At 36.2% G+C, this 20,399-nt stretch overlaps 1 protein-coding gene across 1 annotated transcript in view; it reads left to right on the top strand.

The window, feature by feature from the left end:
* The first annotated feature begins 5,081 nt into the window (after positions 1–5,081).
* The window catches only part of LOC110451963, a 23,187-nt gene continuing 7,869 nt past the window's right edge, over positions 5,082–20,399 (top strand). Inside the window, exon 1 of the mRNA XM_021500200.1 lies at positions 5,082–8,432. Within this exon, the coding sequence (XP_021355875.1) occupies positions 5,082–8,432 (3,351 nt within the window). The remainder of the gene's footprint in view (positions 8,433–20,399) is intronic.

The following is a 20,399-nucleotide window of genomic DNA, read 5'->3' as shown; positions in this document are numbered from 1 at the left end:
TCTATTGTTTATTTTCATTGCTTCAAAGTGTAGCTGACACTAGATGAAGTCTAATTAATAAACGTGTACCTGCATATGCAGTGGAGCCCTAACATAATATCTGATATTATCATTTCAAACTGAATGTAATATTTACCAATTATCCTCTATATTAACTATTTAGCACTTAATATGAATAATAAACTCCGGTGTACAATAGTTCCTGTACCATAAAACAACTACAACTACTAAATGGTTATTGTATTAAATTCATGTAATCCTGCTACTAATGTAATATTTCGTATTAGTGTAATTCAACTCGGTACACCTAGGTCAAATTATCAATCATTAAACATTCTTATAATACTTAACATACACAATTTCTTTTCTTTCCATTAATTATAAATTTATCTTTTGTTGGTTACACCATCATGCAGTATTTCAGTTCATCCAACCTAAAATTGCTTCTCCTTTTATTATATTATCTCTCTTATTAAAATATTTTCTTCTGGTCATCATATCATAATAACCTGAGCTCCACTGTACATGTATCCACCTTTAACCAAAATGTTCATCTATCTTTAGTTTGTTTAATATTAGTGTTAGTTTTTTTAACTACTTTCCTATAGTTCCTTTTTGATTGCTTCAAAGTGTAGCAGAGACCATTCAACGCCTAATAAAACTTGTACCTGCATATATATACGTTTCTACTTGCAACAAGTGACTACGGTTGCGCAGAGTTTGTTGTAACGAGTGCCTTGTATAGGAATATAACATAGTAAACAAAATGTTCATTTATCTTTAGTTTGTTTAATATTAGTGTTAGTGTTTTTTTTAACTACTTTTTATAGTTCCTTTTTGATTGCTTCAAAGTGTAGCACAAACCAATCAACGCCTAATAAAACTTGTAACTGCATATATACGTTTCTACTTGCAACAAGTGACTCCGGTTGCGCAGACTTTGTTGTAACAAGTGTCTTGTATGAAATATAACATAGTAAACAAAATGTTCATCTATCTTTAGTTTGTTTAATATTAGTGTTAGTGTTTTTTTTAACTACTTTAATATAGTTCCTTTTTTATTTTGCTTAAAAGTGAAACACAGACCAATCAACGCCTGATAAAACTTGTACCTGCATATATACGTTTCTACTTGCAACAAGTGACTCCGGTTGTGCAGAGATTGTTGTAACAAGTGTCTTGAATAACAATATAACATAGTAAACAAAATGTTCATCTATCTTCAGTTTCTTTAATATTAGTGTTATTTTTTTTAACTACTTTCCTATAGTTCCTTTTTGATTGCTTCAAAGTGTAGCTGCTTATTTAACAGAGTTCAAAGAATTGTTCCAGTCATTTGTACCTCTGTTGCTGAAGGCAACACCCTGTAGCCTGGTATTGAACCTTTTCTTGAATATCTTCTTTGTTATTGCTGCTCTTATCTAGGGTTTCTATTTTATATGTTTACCTGTCTATGCAAAGGAAAAGCCATCCTGTTTATATCCTTTATCAACTTATGTACCTCTATCATGTTCATCCTCAACCATCTGTATTCCAATGTGGGTACCCCTTACTCCAGCAGTCCAGCTGGATAAAATGAACAGAAAAACGCACCAGTTTTGTTGCTCGCCTTTGGATATTTTTCAAGGATAAATTTTCTTTTACTAGCACAAACGCCAATACTGTTACACATGTCTCTACATACGGTATTGCAATGCATTTGTAGACAATAAAAAAAATGTCCTTATTCATTGATACAGCTAATAAAATGTTCTGAATACACTACCAACATTTCTGTTAGCTTTAAAACTTTGGCACCTAACTTATATTCAAATGTTTATTTGTTACAAGCACCAAATTAAGGCAAAACTCTTCCCCATGAATACTAACCTCATCTGCTAAAATGATAAAATGCAGTGGAACGTATTACCAATTTCCTGTTTATATATCTATACCTCATCTATACCTTTCTTTTCTGCGTTCAATAATTTCCACATTTACAATAAAAAAACAAAGTGAATATGTATTGTAATCAAATCAATAAAATCAGCAACAAATCCACCAAGAGACGAAGTCTATTTGCTAAAACCTTCAATTTGTCCCTGGTGTTGCATGTCTCAACTGTACATACTCATACTTAGTGTTAATTAAAAACACTACAAAATAATGCTTTTTACATGAATTGAAAAACAAGTTGAAAACAGTTATTAAAAACTAATCCCACCATTTATGCTTTTGTGTTGTTTTAATATCTCCGTCAGTTATGTGATATAACATTGTCCATACAACTTTCAAAAACTAAGCAATATTAGGTTCCAATTGGATGACTAATATTATGCGATTGTGAAACTAGCCTATTATAGAACTTTTAAATGAGTTTTACAAATCACTGCAGTGATGGTTACTTGGATTTCTGATCAACTTGAAAATACCAATTTGTCAACATAATCAATCAATGTTCAAAATATTACATGCATTGGCTCATTAAAATTTGAGATTAACTTTCAAATATATTTTCAAAATGGTGGAAATGTTAAATTCCTAATAAAATTGTCATGCATGGTTACCAGTTGTGGCAGTAGTCCTTAAATATTGAAATAAAGTAACAGATGGCTAAAACTTGTTTGACACTGGACACAACACTGTTATTTAACAAAACAAGTAGACATGCCATCACAAATCCAACGTTATGGCTGCCATTTTCAAAAACTATCTACTAAGTCAAGGTCACTGTTGCTATTTATAATAACTTGTTAAACAGTGAGATACATTTTCTGTTGCCAAAAAACATTCATGTGTTACACACTACTCTAGTTTACTCAAACTTGGTAGTAATACTGAACTGATGGACCTCTCACTTATAAAATACATTTTTTGTATGACAACCAATGTAATTTCTCCTTATACATCATTTCAACTACAACAAAATATTTCAACTACAACAAAATACTGTAACACTCAGGTGACCGTTAAGGCCCATGGGCCTCTTGTTATAGTTAAGTGTCCATTCCTTGACCAGAATCACTTTCATTTAGGAGCAAGTCCAGACCTGTTGGTCACTTGTGAGTGCTGTGGGGATGGTGTTGTAGAAATAAAATGTCTCCTTGTTACAAAATGTGCTAAGTGTTCAAGGCTCTGCTCTTGTAAGCTTCAAGTCTATTTATGGCTCTATATTTTTGGCAAATCTAAGGGCAGCTTTCCATCACAGGCAGAAAGGGTTGTGACTTTTATATGTAGCAAATTGTATACACATGTAATTGTTTGGCAAACACACAGAAATGATTTTATTTGACAGCTCCCTACTATTTGCAAGTACTTAACAGCTTTATATTGTTTTATGTGAAGTTTGTAGTGCCTGATTTTTTTCAATTAAGGCCTTTGAAAAATCAAAATGAAAAACACAGATCTGCCTGTCATGCCCCTGCTACAACACATTTCTGCCCTGTATGTAATTAAAAGCATGTTAACAAGTGTCACATATCGACATTTGAGGTTACTTTATATTCGATTCGGTAAGTATGATCGAGTATTAAATAGGAAAGGTAGGTTATTGGTATTTGTATTTCGCGGGTAAAGAAAAGCGCGCGAACTTTATATTTACCTGGGCACGCGCAGAGTTGTTTGGACAGGTGTGAAAGGCAGGTGTAATGGCGTGACCATTGTGTTTCATTACTGCTTCTGTTATTGTGAAGTATTCGGGAGTTAGCGTGAAATACAGCTCACGGTAAGTTATATTTTAATCATCGATAGATCTGTGTGTATCTCCTGAGTTATATTGTTGATTCTGTGAATGTTTGATCGTGTAATAAACGGTATTTTCCAAATAGTAAACAGGTGCGAAATTGTACGGAGCGCAGTGAGAGCGAATGGGTTTGTGTGGTAGTTGTTTAGATATTGAATTAGGATCATTGGGGCTTATTTATTTATAATAAACAAAGTCACAATGATATTATACAAATGTAATAATATATCAATGTTAGTGTGGTCATTAATATATACGATTGAGCATAGATGAGTGAGCGACGTGGTGTGTTTACGCATGTTGCAGAATGTTGTATAAGTAATATGTTTAAAGCGTATATTATAGATATGTAACATGATAGTGTAGAATTATGTAGTTACTAGTGTTATTTATATTTTGTAGCTTATTTCCCAGTGAGAGACCTGTCAGTTTTGTCTGAGGACAAAAGTATGGAAACCCGTAATGGCCGACGGTGTTATTGTCCATGTTTTCCACCTACGAGGCACTGAGACAGCAGTTTTATGAACTGACTTATACATATGGATATGATTATCCAGAGAGGGAACGTGTAGATATTTTCCCTAGATATGGAGACATAGTACTCTATTATGGAGGCCGAGAGCATGATGTGACATACTGTGGTATGGAGGCCCGGTAATAGTTGAGTGGAGTTGAACTCCGACACAGCAACTGTGACTTCAACAGCTGAGATACAGTTCAGCCATAGATGTCATCTGCCAGTTGACCAGGAGGACATTCCTAGAGTGTTTGGCTACTGATTGTGTTTGCCAGAAGACGGGATTGAACTTAACATTAACGGAACTTTGTGATCTGTTCGTGTGGGAAGCTACAAAGACTATACATTATATTATAGATTTAGGGATTTAGGTGTAATATAATATATATATTTATCTATTTATAGATGTAAGTAAATCATAATATATATGTCCAATGTAGAATTGTATGAGAGTTATCAGTGAGTGCGAAAGAGTATGCTTATATAGATATTGTATATTGTAAATAAATGTATATTTGTTATCAATTGCAAATGAATTTATAGTTCAGCATACGTTAACAATTTTGGTGGCAGCGGTGGGATGATTTTGTTTGTAGTTGTGTGAGGATTTGTGTTGTGTATTCTGAGAGAGAATCTGTGAGAGTTTTTTTGTTTCGTTTTTCTTTCAGCTTTATAGAGACTAAACTAGGTGTTAGTACACATGGATACTGCTGTTATAAAGGTAAGTGTCCTTTAAATTTCCAAATTAGAATTTTATTTTAGATATTGATTATTAGATCATCATACGTTTGCTATTTGAGTCGTTGGATAGTGGTAAGTTGTATATTGCACTATTGTTTCATCATGTCTTCCATTCGAGAACTGAAGGATCGTGGAGGGGAACTAGAATTGACAGGAAAAGAACTTCAGGAGTATATTCTCAACGAGCAAGCCAGGGAACGTGATGAGAGGGAGAAGCAGAGAGACTTGATAAAGGCCCAAGGTGAAATGGAACATGAGCTGAACATGTTGAAGATGCAGGCAGATTTAGAAAAGGAAAGAGAAGCCAGAGCTATAAGAGAGCATGAGCGACAGATGCAGCTTCTAGAAAGGAAGAGCAAACAAGGAGATGGAACACCACCAGTAACTCCTCATCCATCACATGTGGCTAAGGGGCCTAAACTTCCTTCGTTTGAGGAAGGTAAGGACAACATAGACTCGTATTTGCAAAGATTTGAGCGGTACGCGACAACGCAAAGTTGGGACAGGAACAGAGAGTGGGCAACCAACCTTAGTGTACTTCTAAAAGGAAGAGCCTTAGATGTATTTTCAAGACTTCCTCTTGACCAGAGTATGGATTACGATGTACTTAAGGGTGCTCTACTTAAGAGATTCGAGATGACCGAGCAAGGTTTCCGAAAGCGTTTTCTAGACGGAAGACCGGAAAAAGGCGAAACCTTTAGCCAATTTGCTTTCCGATTAGAGAGTTACTTTCAGCGATGGCTAGAGATGGCGGGAACTGAGAAAACCTTTGAAGGTCTTAAGGATTTGATGATTCGGGATCAATTTATTCGTGCTTGTGGAAACGACCTTACTTTGTTTCTGAAGGAGAGGATTCCAAAGTCTATAGGAGAGATGTCCAAACTTGCTGATCAGTACGCTGAAGCAAGAGGTGATGCATTCAGTTTAGCAAGGCCAAGGTATGGAGGGCATAAGTCATCATCCAGTGGTGGTCAACCTCAGGGACACTCGGTTAGTAATTCAAGTAAGACTTCAGCTGAGACGGGATCGAGGGACAAACAAAGTAATACAGGGTTGGTGAAACATTGTTACATTTGCCAGAAAACTGATCATCTTTCTTTCAGATGTCCACAGAAGACAAACAAGAAGAATCACGCAAACTGTGTGTCATCAAAAGGGGAAAAGAAAGGCAAGAAGGCCGAAACTACTAAGGTGGTTGACAAAGCAAAGATTGCTGAGACCGAAGACAGGTATGCAATTGCTTCATGTAGTGAAACGACGGAAATGCCTGTTGTGCAGGGATTTGTTGGTATTCATCCGGTGTCAGTTTTGAGGGACTCTGGTTGTGAGCGTTCTATTGTCAAGACATGCCTGGTAGGAGACGAGGATCTTACTAGTGAAATGGAGACATGTGTGTTAGCCAACGGACAGAAACTCATCGTTCATATTGCTTACCCAGTTGTTGATACACCTTACTTCAAGGGTAGAGTTCGTGCTTGGTGTATGGATGCCCTAGTATATGATTTGATACTTGGTAATGTCAAGGGAGTTAGGAAGCCATACGACCCAGACAACACCTGGAAACGAGACGAAGTGCTGGACGCGCTGGCGGTACAGACCAGAGCACTGAAGCAGAAAGAGGAAAAGCCATATCGTCCACTTAAGGTGCCAAGTGTGAAGGACATAGGATCGCCAACAGATATCAAAAGTGCTCAAGAAGGAGATGATAGCTTGAAGAAGCTATGGGAATTGGCGAAGAAGGGAAGCACGAAGGATCGTTCTGATGGAGGGCAATCGCGTTTCTATGTATCACGTGGATTGTTGTTTAAAGAGTTCAAGAGCCCATCTTGTGCAAATGGACAGTTGTTCAAGCAACTGGTGGTTCCTACAGCATACAGACCGACAGTTCTTCAGTTGGCTCATGAATCTATGATGGCCGGTCATATGGGAGCGAAGAGAACATTGGAAAGGATAACCTCAGAATTTTTCTGGCCAGGAATGACGACCGATGTGACGAGATATTGCCGATCTTGTGACACATGCCAGAGAACATTTCCGAAGGGAAAGGTTGGGAAAGTGCCAATTGGATCAATGCCATTGATTGACACTCCGTTCCAACGTGTAGCCATTGACATAGTTGGACCATTGGATCCTGTAACTGAAAGAGGTAACCGTTACATACTCACCATAGTCGACTATGTGACGCGATATCCTGAAGCAGTTCCATTGAAGAGCATTGAAACTGAACGTGTTGCAGAGGCCTTAGTTGATGTCTACAGTCGTGTTGGAATTCCTCAAGAAGTGCTGACAGATAAGGGCTCACAATTCACTTCCGATTTGATGCGAGAAGTCAGCCGTTTGTTGTCTATTCGTCAGTTAACTACAACGCCGTACCATCCGATGTGCAATGGACTTGTTGAACGATTTAATGGCACTCTCAAGCAAATGCTTCGTAGGATGTGTTCCGAAAGACCTCGTGATTGGGACAAGTATATCAACGCTTTATTGTTTGCTTATCGTGAAGTGACGCAGGAGAGCCTTGGATTTTCTCCGTTTGAGTTGTTATACGGACGAAAGGTAAGAGGCCCAATGATGATTCTCAGGGAACTATTGACCAAGGATATTCCTGATCCTGATACAAAGACCACTTATCAATATGTTATTGATCTGAAAGAGCGTTTGGAAGAGACATGCAAGATGGCTCAGCAGCAATTGAAGTCAGCCAGAACTCGTCAAGCAATGTACTATAACAAGAAGGCGAAAGACAGAAAGATGAATCCTGGGCAAAAGGTGCTGGTGCTTCTGCCAACAAAGAGGAACAAGTTGTTAATGCAGTGGAAAGGACCATATGTAATTGAGGAGAGAAAGGGGTCTATGGACTACAAAGTTGTAGTCGACGGAAAGTCTAAGACTTACCACGCAAACCTATTGCGACTATATGTGGACAGGAATGGTAACGGTGTCGTCAGAAATGATCCAGGTGTTCTGTCAGTCACTTGTGCTGCAGTCATTGAGGAGGAAGACAGCAATGAGAACGAAGAGATTCTCGAAGACGCGATTGTTACCTCGCCAGGACCAATAAGATCTGAAACTACTAAAGATGTACTGGTATCAGAATTACTCGGTGTGGAACAGAAGACAGATGTCAAGGAAATGTTAGAGGAATTTGAAGACGTCCTTACAGATGTTCCGGGGAAAACCAACCTGGGAGAACACGACATAACTACTTTGACAGATGAACCAGTCAGGGCTACGAGTCATAGTATACCCTACAGTATGAAGGCGACAATCCAAGATGAAGTTGGGAAGATGTTGGAAATGGGTGTGATAATGCCGTCCGAGTCACCTTACTCTGCTCCAGTTGTAATTGTCAAAAAGAAAGATGGCAGTAATAGGTTTTGTATTGACTATCGACACAGCATACAGAAATATGGGGATCAAAGCNGCATTGAAAGTTTGGATGATCATGAAAAAGTAATAGTGGGATATATTGAGAAACAGGACCTTTGGACTTGTGAAAAATATGATTATAAAATAACAATATTACTTTCTAAAATTTAGAAAAATGCTTTAAATAATATATATTGCATGATAATTGTCAAAAAAAATCCTATAACTTAACCATATTTTTATGGCAGTAGTTATATTAAGTCTTCTTTTGATGTTTCATGCTGTAGATCACAATGTTTCCTGATCAGGAAATCTTATAGACCTTTACATTGACAAAGGACTATAGTAAATAATCTTTTCAACTAGTCCTGTGGATTACCAAGCAAAAAAGTTAGTGTCCATCCCTGATTAATCTACAGAAAATACCCATTTATATTTACTTTTTTATTTTATTTGTTATGTTTACTTTTTTATTTTATTTGTTATGTATCAGCTATTGTGAGATGCACTCATGTGGTTTTCCAAGTTATAACCAGTACAAAAATGACTTTCCAACATTGCTTGTCCAATAATACCCCTAGACAGGCCCCAATGAAAATTTATATTTTACTCAAAAAAACTTGATGACGTTATTTATGACACAATCTGAGACAAGAAATTACATTAGCACAAGTTTGACAAGGCGTATAAACGATTCTTTTGTTATCGTTGAGAAACGATGTGGTTACATTAACGTTAATATTTGCCAAACGGAAAGTGGAAAAACGACATCATCGTCGTTTTTGACGTTAATTTTCATGATGGCAAAGAATGCTTTGAAATTTGTCCTGTATCGGCGGGAAAAGGTCAAAGTTAAGTATACCAGAAACAGGTTTAAAGATGATGTATCGGAGAAAGGAAAAATAATCAATTTGATTGACTTGTCCGATAAATACCCCGATACACCAGTTACTGGCATGGGGAGAACTGAGGCATTCAAGACCTCGCTCCAGTCATCTCGTAGAGTGAATGTGGATCCTGTAAATATTTTTAACTTTTTAACCAGTTTTTAACGAACTCATGTGGAAGCCACGCCACACAAGTCTACCTGCAAGTTGATGCTGTTCGACAGCCCTTTGCAGTATAACTATAAATGTAAATGTAAACTGACACACCCATCTGCGACCCTCCAACAAATTGCACGATCGTTGATTTATTATGATGTAAGTGCCAAACATTGAAGATTTCCGAAAAGAATAGATGTACCTGATTTCGTACTCGATGTCCGTATAATTTTTCAGTGTGGATATATCGTTTAAATAAAGAAATCGTAATCGTATCAAAGGACTCCTAATTGGCCGCCATGCAAGTATTTGCTAGCGCATAAGCGGTTTTTCCCCCATGACCTTTGACATAACACTTTGAGGCCGCTTAAGAAATTACGTGTTGATACGTCTATTAGCAAAAGTGAAGAAAGCGTCGCCAGATAATATCGTTAAAATTGCTCGCTAAAGTAAGCGACATCAGAGGATATGTTATTAGTTAGACTTTTATTGATTTTAAGGATTGATCTTTGAATAATGCGATTTAAACAAGAACTCACTTAATGTTGACCATGTTTAAGTTATATTTATGCATTGTGTCTGTTCTTGTGTGCAGTTGACTATGACCATTGGAGGAAACAAAATTGGTTATTTAATATTATCTTTTATGTTCTTCTAGCACGGGAAGAAGAAGCATGCACTTCACTGGAACAGAGTCGAAATGGAAACCATAAGCTATTTAAAGGGAATTCAATACAGTTTAAATTGTGTGTGAACAAAACGGACCCCGATCGGAACCGAAACGAAATTGTAAATGTGTTTTTTTTGGTAAATTTGAGCTGTTTCTTTATTTGTCGTAAGAAGAAGACGTGTTGAAAAGACAATGACTATGACAATGATATGTGTATTACTTAGATAGTGTGTGTTAATATTTGAACATTTTATTAAATATGTGATTATTTCATTTAATTCCGGCTTCTCACCTCGTCAGGTGCGTCAAGTGAAGATCTGTGTATTTATTTTAAAAATAAGGAAATTTATGAAATAAATAAAAATAAAATGGGGATTAAGAAAGCAGGGTCCGCGATCCCAAGCCCTGGGTGCACGCAATGTGTAGCTGATGCTTTCAGAATATAGATATACATATTTTTTTACGAAAATGTCCATTTTTTTTTCTAATGTAAAGATTTTATTTCTAATGTAATGTTTATATTTCTAATGTAGTGTTTATATTTCTAATGCAATCTTTATATTTCTAATTTAATATTTGCTCGTACAATTTTATTTTCAACATACATCTTATATATGTATTTTTTTATTTGCTTGTTTATATATATCAAAACGTTAAGTTTATTTAATTTCGTTGTCTTCTTTTCAACAGTGACATGCTTTCAAAGTATTCCATTTTACAATTCGATTCCTTTTACAGTATGATATATTAATTTGTTCTACAGCTTCACATTCTCTAGACAAAACTAAACAAAATAAGAAGGAAAAGAAGACTAACTCATTTCCAAAAATTCGGTACAGAAATAGAACACAATCATGTTGAAAATGTTGATATAATTATCCATTTAAGATCGTAAAACCATTTATACAAAATTTAACAATGTGTTTATACCGTCTCAAGTATTTTTTTATGCTGAGATAAGTATGGATGGCTCATTTAAATGGACAACTTTATCAATATTTTAAGCGTTAAATAAATTGAAAATATAATCAAAATGAGCCAAGAACTTCAACGGAGAAAAAATAAATAAAAGAGGGAATTTAACGTAACGTTTCAAGACAAGTGATGTCTCGTCACTCCATTCAATATAATTGCCTTTCTTATAATTGGGTATCTAGTCATGTGCTTGTATTTATATAACATAGATACATGCCATTATTGTATGTATTTGGCTTATATAATATACACAATATATACACGACAAATAAAGATTTACCAAAAAAAACCCACATTAACACTTCCGTTGCGGTTCCGATCGGGGTCAGTTTTGTTAAAAAACAATCTAAACTGTATAGAAGTCCCTTTAAATAGCTTATGGTTTCCATTTCGACTCCGTTTCGGTTTAGTTTCGGTCCGTTTCGGTTCCGATTCGGTCCGTTTCGGTCCGATTCGGTCCGTTTCGGTGATTCGTCGCCCCCGGAACCCCCCCCCCAAAATTCCCATTAAGTTGGCCAGTTCTTATGTGGAGGTAATATAAAGTGATTTCATATCTCTTTTATGACTTTGAGCAGGGCTTTGAGGTCATTTAAGTTATAATAACATTTTGTAGTTTTTAGGTAGCCCGAGGTGAAATATGTACTATTTGTAGTTCTCTTGTGTTATGAAATCATCTCTTAAGACGTTTTCTCTCCAACAATATGTGTTATTAAAATTGACTTTTATATAAGTTTCTATTTTGTTCTTAACAAGGCAATTTACTTTAGATAACTTTCTGTTGCCCTTCAGGATTATTAAGCTCTTTTAAATCATACATACAATATTTACAGTTAATACAACTTTTTCTTACTTATTATTATGAGCTACAAGCATATGGTTTACATACTAAACTACTCACTACATACAAATGCACACAAACACTGTCACTCACACACGTGAGAGAGGTCAAAAGGAACATTGAACGCATTACAGCTGAATTTGCTGACCTTAAGGAACATGGTAACATATCAGTGACAGATGCAGATGTTGCTTCATGGGAAAATAGTTTAAAAGAAATGGCAACAGGTAACACATGCTTGACTATCAAATTTCGATGTTTATCACTGTGATTTTTAACCGTCATATCAATTAACATTTTCTTTAAAAAATGCCTGCAATAGGCAACTGCAGCATACACTAGATATATTTTGACGTTTCATATTCCAGAAATTTGTTACCCCGGTAATTCATTTTGTTTCTGTGATAAAACGAGAAGCGCCTTGCATTAATTGCTCTGTAACGATGATAATTCACAGATTCCTGAAAGAAAACGCAGACTGATGAGATGTCGGAAACTGAGAAATTCTTCTTCCTCACCATCCTACAGAGAGATAGCGAGAACATTGGTGTTTTTGTTTCAAGTACCAACCCAGTTACTGGCCTGCTAGCTGGAAACAGAAATCTTCGAAAAGCTGCATCTGACTTCCAAAAGCAAAATAAGGAACAGGAATTGAACTTTCTGCGTACAAGGTATAGAAAAAGGCCAAATTTACCAAAACCTGTTTATCAAACAAACTATGTTTTTGGTAGTGCTTGTTTGTCTGTCAGTTTGCTAGTCAGAAGGATTACCTAAAAAATTATGAATTGATTTTCATGAAACTTGCTGGAGGGTGGCAAAAGGAGCAATTGATTAAATTTCGGTGGTGATCCTAATTGTGATTTGGGAAAAAATTGACTAGATGGCCTTGGTAAAGGTTTGCGTTCTTGGAATGCTCTTGTTTTATGGTACATCTATAGGTGCTCAATTTTACGTTCTCTATGTTTCCCTAAATACTAATCCAATATATGTCAACCGCACAGGGTCAAATAAAACACCCATAAAAAGCATTAGCTAAAACATTGAGGCTTAAGCTTTTTTATTAAAAGAAAAAGAAAAAAAGTGCAGTGATAACACATTAGAACTAGAGGCCCAGGGGCCTTAATAGCTCACCTGGTATTTTATTTTTCAATTTAAAACCTGCTGAGTACCATTCAGGTTTATCAAAGGAGTACAAGAAACAAAGTTGCAAGAAGAACTACATATAAATCTGTTTTGGTGGGAAAGATGGGCTAAAAAGGAAGCAAATCAAGGACACAGGGAATTGTATTGATGGAAAGTCAGAAGATGACATATTTGAAGAGGGACGGAATTCTTTGGCCAGAAAGAAGTCCTATCAACTTCCGATTATGATTGAATGTCATTCACATCCATTCGACAAAGAGAGATGGAAATTAAGAAAATAGCAGGTAAAAGTAAAACCACTCATAAACAAATCTGCAAGTTTGTTTGTTTGTTTGTTTGATTTTGTTTAACGTCCTATTAACAGCTAAGGTCATTTAAGGACGGCCTCCCCTGTGTGAAAGATGCATGCGTGTAATGTATGTGTGTGTATTTAGCAATATCTACAGAGCTAGTTACACGCTGTGATTTTTGTTTATCACATAATCGGCCTGTTATCCAGTGAATTCGCCCGCGTAATATTTTTACATATATCACTAGTGTAATATACCCTGGAGTGTTTTTCATTGGCTGTGCCAGTCATAAATCGATTGTGACGTCATAATATGGACAATGACGTGACGTCATAAATTTTGAATGGCCTAACAAAATGGCTCCATTTGATTCAGCCTTCTACATTTTGGCTTTAAAACCTGTCAAAATGTAAGTTTTCTGAGTTATGTGATAAAAAGTATCTTAAATTTGTTTTCATTTCATTTGAGCTTTTATGAAATTCGTCTCGAAGTTTGTTATTATTATAGGAATGAAGAGCTCTGTATAAAGTTGTATTGAGAGTGTTTTGAGTCATGGGGGAATTGTGTTTAAAAAAAAGTATAATCTCTGATCATCAGCAAAACCTATCAGGAACCTTGTCATTCTTTTAACTTCCCTAACAAAGATTGGAAAGGGACATTTTAATGACGCTGTCCATCCATTCATCTGTCCATCTGCTCTCTTACTTTGGTTCCCATGGAACAATCAAACTCAGACTTCACAATCAAAGTTGGTGTTACTAAAAATAGAAAACCAATAGAAAATTGGACTTTTGAGGCAACACTGACTAGTGGGATAAGTATTGTTAAGCAGTACCTTGTTAGGACCCTGTATCAAAGATGTACGAGCCCTATATAAATCACGGTGCAAGTCCGTCTGTCCTTCAGCTGTTCTTCTCCAGAGGTTATTTGAAAAACTACAAGGCTGCTTCTTTGGAACCTACACATATTGGTAGCCAATACTATTTAGATGTGCAATAGTTTTTTTTTCTTTTTCTTATGTCAATATCATCAGGGGGTCAAAGTTCAATTTTTTATCACTATACATGAGTATACCAGAAAGCACTCTGCAGTGCCCTTCCTGTCTTGTCAGTGTTCGATTTTTTACTGATTAGTTGTGTTAATTGCATATTATAATTAACTTGTGTTAATAGATAAAAAATGTCAGTGCATTTTGACATATTTGCAATGTGTATGTGCATGAATTTTATTACATTGTAAAGTTATTTTATCGCATCTTCTCTTTAAGGTATAGTTCAGTTTGCCAGATAGCATATACAGTTTGAAACTTATGTTTGCAAAGTAGAGATTTACCCTCATCACCCATCCACATTTAATATAAGTGCGTCCTAACCACTCATACATAGATAATTATGGGATAGTCCATGTTTAAATCATAAGTGATTTTTTTTATTACCTCTTCCGAGATGGTTATGTTTTTGTGTTTGATTACTCAAAAAGTTTATATAAGGATTTTATTGAAACTTGTCGGAGGGTTTAGGGGTTTAAAATTTGGTGGTGATCCGAAATACGGTTCAGAAAAAAAAGGACAGTGGCCTTGGCAGAGTTATGCACTCTCGAAGTGCTCTTGTTTTTCTAAATGAAAATAGTTCGGTCAAAATGTAAAAATTGAGTTTCTAGTAACTATTGTTTTTATTACTTTCAGTTTTTACTGTGCATATAATTTATATTCAGTCAGAAAAAATGTAATATTTACGATCTCATTTGGTTGTACATGTTTATTTTGTCCCAAAATAATTCTTTCCCTGATGTATTCCTATACAGAGGTTTTAGGTGGGTTAACGTTATGTACCCGGAATGTTCATGGATTACTGGAGGTCATCTCTTAACAATGCCATTGGTTAATCCTTAAAAAGCCAGGCTAGCTTGGCGTGTTCAGTCTTTGAACTGGTTTCTTCACTTGTCCTTGAGTTCTCGCCAAAGAGGGAAGGTTTTTTAACTTGCTAAATTTGAATATATTAAACACTGCCAACTTATTTTTAGTTAATCTTTCACATTTCACTGGTATAGATGAAACCCCAAAGTTACAAATTTTACTTTGCTTCACAGTTGAAACATCATTTCTTATTGGTCAATTTTGAACTCATATACTCAATTGAGCTAACCTAAAACTGTTTATAATCTTAGAGCCTGCTGCTGCATATTTGCCTATGTATGTGTTGATTATTATGTAACACTATTATGTTACAATTATTTTACCTATATTAGTATTTTCTGATGTTCTTTTGTGATATTAATGTGTTTACTGATGTTTGTTTGGGTGTTTAAACACGAGGAAAGATTATCGCCTTGGGGTGTTCTCAGGGGCCGGGATATTTTGAAGGTGTTGTTTGTGGGAAAGGTGAAAGAACTGGTAAATAAGATGCACAAAGATGGATCCATAAGAGCGGAAATGAAGAAATACCTGATACCTCGATACCCACAAGCTGGAGTCCTTAAGGGTGACCCTAAACTGCACAAAAAGGGTCATCCTTTCAGAACTATTGTTAGTGGTATTGGGTCACCAACTGAGAGGCTTGCAGAGGTAGCGGAGTTTGAGCTTACATAGTATGGGACTTTAACGCCGAGTTATCTCAAAAACACAACTGATTTTCTAAACAAATTGAAAGAAGTTCAACAGCCAGACTCTCTGCTCTTTTTGCTTTGATGTTCGAAAGCTATATTCTTCGGTTCCGAAGATGGAAGGGTTATTGGCCTGCAAAGAAGGACTTGGCAGCCGGTCAGATAAAACATTATCTACAGATACAGTGCTTGGTATGATAAAAACAGTACTAGAGAATAATAACTTTCAGTTCGGAGACAAACAGTTCATACAGACGGACGGGGTTACGATTGGGTCAAAACTTTTCGTATGTTCCTACATGCGTAAATGGGATGAGGAACTTGATCAGTCGGACCTCCTACCACTATTTTGCAAGCGGTTCATAGATGACGGTATCGATATATGGACGCATGATGTTGACAAGCTGGAAGAGTTCGCTAATTTTGCAAACAACATCCACATGAACATCAAGTGTTCTTTTGTTGTTAAAACATAGTCTAAAGTATGGAAAACGTAAATGGACCTCCAAAAATAGTCGTGAAAAATGAATAATACAGTTGTGGAAACTAGAAGAAAATAGTATGTCAATAAATAAAAGTCGACATTGCATTGTATGCAACATGTTGACATAAACATATCAACATCGAATAGTTACGCGTACAGAGTACTGTCTGTTAGTACTAGCAGGAGGATTGGCCAATCTAGCTGTATGCAACGAATGAAACGGTAAGCCTTTAGTATATAATTATCCCATTTACATTTAAACCCACTATCGATCTTACGACTGCATGGTCATTCGCCATTAAAATCCGTATGGGGGGGGGGGATTTTTTTTTTACCAAATTTGGTCTCAGCACTTAGCTTTCGCCTTTACCGCATCAAATTGCTTTTATATTTAAATTTACAAGTAGACTGATTTGGATGTATAGTTGTTTTTAATCATAAAAATATTGATTGGACATGCAGATGGACAATTAAACAAAATAGAGGACAGTTGAAAATATTATGGTTTATGTCTCAATGAGACTTCCAACAGATGGGGATGGAGGAATCTGCACTGATAGACAACGGAGTGCCTTCTTGGTGCCATGTGGGCACACGTTTTGCATGGTTGTGCATTGCACCTGGAATCTACCAGCAGATTGTGTGCAATCTGCAGAACAGTTATTAACTGTTCTTTGGACAAATTAACCGTATGCCATCCTTGATTGTATATATTGAAATGATACGTATAGCTACTTGTGATGAGTACAGGCCAGTACTGCACTTATACAAGCTATGTTGAACGTTTCTTTTTCAGTGAAATAACTATTTCTCCTTGTGTTTGAGAGCATTGCCGATAGCATCAATATGTTTACATTATCTCAATCTGTATGAATGGTTATAGGTAATAATGGCACCCAAATGACAACAGATGGCCCCGATTGACGTCTGCAATGTATGAGGCGATTTAACTTCCTGGACAATGACTGTAGTTCGTAAAATACAATTTGAACTGTGCACCTTCGATTTTCATGCTTGCGAACATATTCCATTAATTCAGATCTGGATTACATGATTTGTTTGTTTGTTTGATTTTGTTTAACGTCCTATTAACAGCTAAGGTCATTTAAGGACGGCCTCCCCTGGGTGCAAGATGCATGCGTGTAGTGTATGTGTGTGTATATTGGGAGGCTGCGATATGTTCGTGTTTGTCTCCTTGTGATAGCGCGAAACTGATGCCTACTTTATAGTGCTACCTCACTGAAACATTCTGCCGAAGACACCAAGCAGGACGCCCCACCCGGTCACATTATACTGACAACGGGCGAACCAGTCGTCCCACTCCTAATTTGCTGAGCGTTAAGCAGGAGTATAAACTACCATTTTTAAAGACTTTGGTATGTCTCGGCCAGGGGACAGAACCCAAAGCCTTCCTCACAGGGGCGAACGCTCAACAAATGGCCAAAAGTGAGGCATTGTCAAGGGAGACATTAGGAAGAAGAAAGTTATTTAGAAAGGAGAGAAGAGATAAGGTCCCAAATTTAGTCGCCTCTTACGATCATGCAATTGGGGGCAGCAGGTACAATTCTTACGCCCTACCTGCAGGGTCAGGATTACATGATGATGACTCTTAATCTCAATAAGCATATTTTGATACACATGTAATGGAAACGAAGTGGTGAATACATAGTTCTAATGTGATTGTCTCCATATGTTAACAAAAGTATTACTTTACATTTCATTCATTTAAGAATTTGGGGAACGTGCTGTAATTAATGTTTCTCATAATCTCATACATATAATTAGGGCCCTGCATCAGAGATGCGGTTGTCTTATAGTAATCGGGTAATCCGTCCGTCCAGTTATCCATCTGATTTTTTTGCTTTTGCAAAATATTGATGGTAATAAATGATCTTTTTAAAATTAAACACAATGCTTTCCCTTTGACCCTAGTTCTGATTGGTAAGTTGTTGGTCTGATTGGATGTGACCAAAGGTATTTCCCATTACTTGAACATTGTTGGAAGTAAATCTGTCCAACATGTAACCCTCAATTTCACTATTAGGGCCAGACACATACCGGGCCCCCTCCTGATATGTCCGTATTCTTTCCTTGCTCGGACGTTTTTGTTTTTTAAAGAAATCATTGTTGTTATATATTTATAGAACTGTACTTAATTTAGATAAATATCTATGGACTTTTCTTTTCTATTTTTAAATATTGAAGTTCATTTATGGCAAGGTACTGCAAAGAAACAACATTTTACAATTTAGAATAAGGCAGCTAATATGGCAAACCAACTTAGTAAATATTAAAGGAACAATGGTTACTTTTTAAATGGAAAAAAACAAAAAGGGACAAAATAAGAGAAGTATAATGTGCTCAACCCAAAACTACCTCTGACTGAGGTATACCTAAAAAGTAACTCAAATGGGTACTTTGAAGAAACCCCCCAGAATACAAATGAGGACTTTTGAGGTACTTTGAAGAAATCAGAGTCCAACCAGACGGAGGAAGTGGCTGGTAAAACATGACATTGGGTATACCAGTTGGAACCTCCCTATTTGGCTCAGATCGTATCCTGTGAACGTTCCATGTTTGTCGAAACCTGTTCAGATGCATTTGTATGACAGGCAAGAAGAAGCGTATACATTGTATATGGAGATTATCAGCGTTGTTAAATAAATTCAAATCGTTAATGTCTTTAAAAATATTCCTCCAGAACTGCGTGAATGATCTCTTGAGAAAGCTCCAAACCATCTCGATTCGTTGGTTAGCAGTAGATCTACCCAAAGTAAAACTATTTTTTACCCGACATTTTTTCGTAATGAAATTAACGACTTGTATGTCACGAATTATAATATTTTCAGACACTGCATCACTGCGCACTTTTCTAGTGATATCAATCATTTCTTTCAAGCAATCTATGAAATATATAGCAATACCAAATGGATTCAACTTGTCATATCCATCGACGTGAAAAATAAAACTAGGACATTGATTGATGTAGCGTCGTCTCCTCAACAGATTTCTACTGCATAGTTCAACCCCTCTAGGATCTATGGCTTTCAACGCTATTCGCACGGTTCCTTGCCTAACTTTTATTCCACATTGTGTAGTTAAGTGTTTTCACATTGATTTGTACCCTAAGTCAATGTGTTCCATGGCATGCTGTTCGAAAATTTTCAGGGCGATTTCCTCGAGTGGACTCTCTATTCCGTACCGCCTTGCCTTCAATCGTCGCAAAATCATTTTAACAGTAGTTCTGCTGACTACTTTATGATGCACGAATAGTAGAAAACCACAAATATCAAAGTAATTAAAGGACAATTTGAAATAATACTGCACCAACTCTTCAGTTGACGCCTCTGCTCCTGGACATGGTTCCACTGCATGATTGCATGTCAGTAAAGCCATGGTCACATACACATGGATCTGAAATGAAAATGCTGTATAGTAAGACTAAATAGAGAATATGTTATGCCGGTTGGCCTACTATTTTCAGAAATGTGTTATATGAATAAGAAATGTGAGTAATCATGTCTTTCACGTAGAGTTTGAAAGTGGCAACATTATTGTTCAATTTTGCCACATGCTTTTGTTTGTTTGTTTTTGTTTGTTTGTTTATGTTTAACGGCCAATCGACGGCTGTGGTCATTTAGGGTCATGGTGATTTATTTATTCATTTTACTTTTTTAACAAACATGTGAATAGCGAAGATAAAATCAGATAAAATGGTTCATTTTAAAAGTATTCGCATTGTATGTGTAGATAATAAAAAATAATAAAAGGGGGTTATAATAATAAAAGAGATAACGAATAGATGATATGGAATATGCGATATATATATAAATTCAAAAATGATAAGGTGGGTTAAAAGACATCAGAGTCTATAATATAAAATAGACTGATGTCTTTCAAATAGTTAAATAATGCCTTCGAATCCACGGAACTGAAAAGTGTTTTCATATCCGGGACTCGGAAGTAGTTATCACGAATGTGTTTAAAATCGGAACATTCTATTAAAA

Source organism: Mizuhopecten yessoensis, unplaced genomic scaffold, assembly GCF_002113885.1.
Source record: "Mizuhopecten yessoensis strain PY_sf001 unplaced genomic scaffold, ASM211388v2 scaffold6313, whole genome shotgun sequence".
NCBI classification, from domain to species: domain Eukaryota; kingdom Metazoa; phylum Mollusca; class Bivalvia; order Pectinida; family Pectinidae; genus Mizuhopecten; species Mizuhopecten yessoensis.
This window is presented reverse-complemented; position numbering and strand designations above follow the sequence as displayed.